The sequence below is a fragment of the Dysidea avara genome, chromosome 6 (genome assembly GCF_963678975.1).
Source record: "Dysidea avara chromosome 6, odDysAvar1.4, whole genome shotgun sequence".
Lineage (NCBI taxonomy): Eukaryota > Metazoa > Porifera > Demospongiae > Dictyoceratida > Dysideidae > Dysidea > Dysidea avara.
The window spans coordinates 766,986-769,956 of record NC_089277.1 but is presented as its reverse complement, the minus strand read 5'-3'; the positions used below and the strand labels follow the sequence as shown (position 1 = coordinate 769,956).

General features: G+C 37.8%; 1 protein-coding gene across 1 annotated transcript; it reads right to left on the bottom strand.

Annotated features, from left to right (window-relative positions):
• Positions 1 to 993: 993 nt before the first annotated feature.
• Positions 994 to 2,410, bottom strand: LOC136257857 (uncharacterized). Its single transcript, XM_066051179.1, has 2 exons — positions 2,364 to 2,410; positions 994 to 2,301 (listed from the first exon to the last, which is right to left on the bottom strand). Exon 2 carries the CDS (start codon positions 2,187 to 2,189, stop codon positions 1,131 to 1,133), a length of 1,059 nt encoding a protein of 352 aa, XP_065907251.1. The 5' UTR covers positions 2,190 to 2,301; positions 2,364 to 2,410; the 3' UTR covers positions 994 to 1,130.
• Between the last annotated feature and the right edge of the window lie 561 nt (positions 2,411 to 2,971).

Genomic DNA, 2,971 nt, shown 5'->3' with positions numbered 1-2,971 from the left:
TCAACAACTTTGTGGAGTACGAGATATAATATGTTCTTTAATCCAAAAAAGAGTGTCCACCTATATTAATGCAAAAGTCATCACTATAATTACAAAATAGCTGACACACAGGTTTTAACAAATAGTTCACATAAAAATCTCGGTATTATAATATCATCAGACCTATCTTGGGATCAACACTACAAAAACATAATCCCTAAGACTTACAGAATGCTAGGACTGCTCCATCGCAGCTTTAGCAAGCATCAAACAGTGACAGCCAAGAGAACTTTGTATATTTCTTTAGTGAGATCACAAGTTATATTATACTGTTCAGTGATTTGGAAACCTAACCATATCAAGCAGGGGCGGATCCAGGGGGGGCTTTGGGGGCTGAAGCCCCCCCTTCATATTTAGGCTTTACTTGATCAATATGCTGAAAATTATAATGAAATTTTGTCTTAGCATAATTATATGATCACTAATAATACAAATACTCATAAAACCACCTTATAAACATCTTTCCAAGGTATTATCAGTGGATTTATGCTAAAGTTTATGTGACAAGGACCTGGATCAGCATTGGAGGTGTACAAGATCGAGATACTCTAATAGAGCAGTCAGCTAACTACTCTAATAGAACATTCAATGGAAACATGTAGTTGGTTCTGTTATGAAATTTTTCCAAATCTTCCTGCACCTATACATATAATGAAGTGCATTTGTCTGTTTAAAGGGCTTCATTCATCCACTTGTGTAGTTAATATGTGAGGCAATACTTAATTCAGGTACACAATTTCCATTGAAAATGCTGCAGATTCAATCTTGTATTGCTCAAATTTCAAAATTTTCCACTTTCAACATTATTCTAACATGCACTTATTCAGTGTTGTGCAATTGTGGGAGGCGTGCATCATGTACTTGGTTGTCTGTACCTACCCAAACTTTTCCATTAGCAAAATACTTCAGAGAGCCATACCTATAATCTAAAGGCAGTATATATTTACTTTATTTAAACTTTATGGTAGAAAACTACCAAGGGTCTGCTGGTTACTTGTACCAGCAGCCTAACAAGACTTACGTACATACATACACTTTAATTAAACTGATTAGTTAGCTACAAAAATTCAGGAATCTTGTGGGATAGTCAGTTAGCTACTGGAAGAGTCCATTGGAATGAGCTGATGAGACTGAGATAGGACAAAAGTTGAATTTATAACTTGGCCATGAAGTTTCTTGTGTACAAAAATTTTGTTGCTTCGAATTTTGATGACCTTGCGATCAATACTATTTTGAATCAATGACCATCTTTCTTTTAGAAGAAGAGACTCAACAAGCCTGTCAGCTTGAGACATGTCTGGTTTTATTCTAATGGTTTTTGACAGAGATCTTGCTTTTAACAACAGCGCTGATGCATCAATGGATCGGTTGAGTTTGACAAGTAGTGGACGAGGTTGCTTCAATTGCTCATGGTATTTTCCAAGTCTTACAAGGTCACGAATGGATAAAGGACTAATACTGTTTTCTCCTTTAGTGATGATGGATGTGACTTTGTCCAGATCATGATTGAGTCGTTCGTTCTTTGGAGTCCCTTTGCTGCATTCATCTATACCATAGACAACTATGTTAAATTTACGATCATTTTGCGTCTTGTCATCTGGAGTAGCTGGCTTCTTAAAAGTAGGGGCTATGTACTTGTGTTGACAGGTGGAATCAGAAGATTGAATTGGATTTGAAGTTGACTGAAACTGTGTGTCTTTGGGTGTCTGATTAGGAGGAGGTTGTGGGTTAACTATTGTGCTGGTCTCAACTGTTTTAGATTCTAGGCTGGAAATTTTTACAGTTAAAGATTCTACAAGGTGTTTCAGTGTGTTGATCTCACTTCTTTGATGTGTCAGCATGCAGTAACAGCATCGGAAAGGTTCGTTTAACTTGCTTACAATATCAAATAGTTCAGAAGTTAATCCACTACACTTTCTATGAATCCAGGCATTGCATTGTCCCTCACAGAACACAGCCTCTTCTCCTTCAGTGGTTGATGAGTACTCTACAATTGGTGTGTCACATACTTGGCATATATCCTCAGATATGTCTTCTTCACTTCTGTCCTTTTGCTTCTTACCGCAGCTGGGTGGAGTAAAATCAGCAGGCCTCTTCCTCTCCCTAGTACCTTTCTGTTTTCTTGGAGATGCAGACTTATTAGTAGACATCGTAATTATGGCTTGAAAATAGTCAGATGATTGAAATTCTAAATATTGCCTGCCAAAATCAGCAAAATCTAACTGAAGTACTCTGTATAGTGGTGATAAGACTTTTCTTGTCCTGTAACACGAAAACAACAATGAACTGAGGCGCCCTTGCTTGATATCAGGTTAAGAACATGCCTGTCTTCGTGATGTCCTTATTCCGTTTTCTTCCGTTTCCTTATTTTGGCTTGATAATCTACAGGCTGAAAATATTATGAATTTTATGTGGGAATGTCTCCAAATTGCAGTATTTTAGCATCTATTTTTCAAAATTTCCTGGGGGGGCATGCCCCCAGACCCCCTAGTTCTAGCATGCTTTGCATGCTGGGAAGTGTGCTTTGCACACCTCTACCCAAGAGATTAGTACCTTGAGTTAGTCCCCCCTTTTATAAATCCTATATCTGCCCCTGTCAAGGGCATCACACTTGTTGAGCAGGTCCAGAGAAGAGCAACAAAGTTTATTTTAAATGACTATAGTTCTGATTATTAGTATAGCTAGCTAGTATAATTATTGTATTAGCTTATATAGTAGCTATATAGCTAGTTAGCTAACTATAGCTAAATACATGCAATATGCATGGGTGTCTATTAGCTAGATAGCAATATATCTACTGAATGGTTGGATCGCGTACTGTTTGCAACTAGCCATATAGACCTTGGAGTTACTGCACGATGGCTATATCTGAGTGGGAAACACGGATCCCTGGTGATATATGTGCGGGGAAACACGAATCCCTAGGGATATG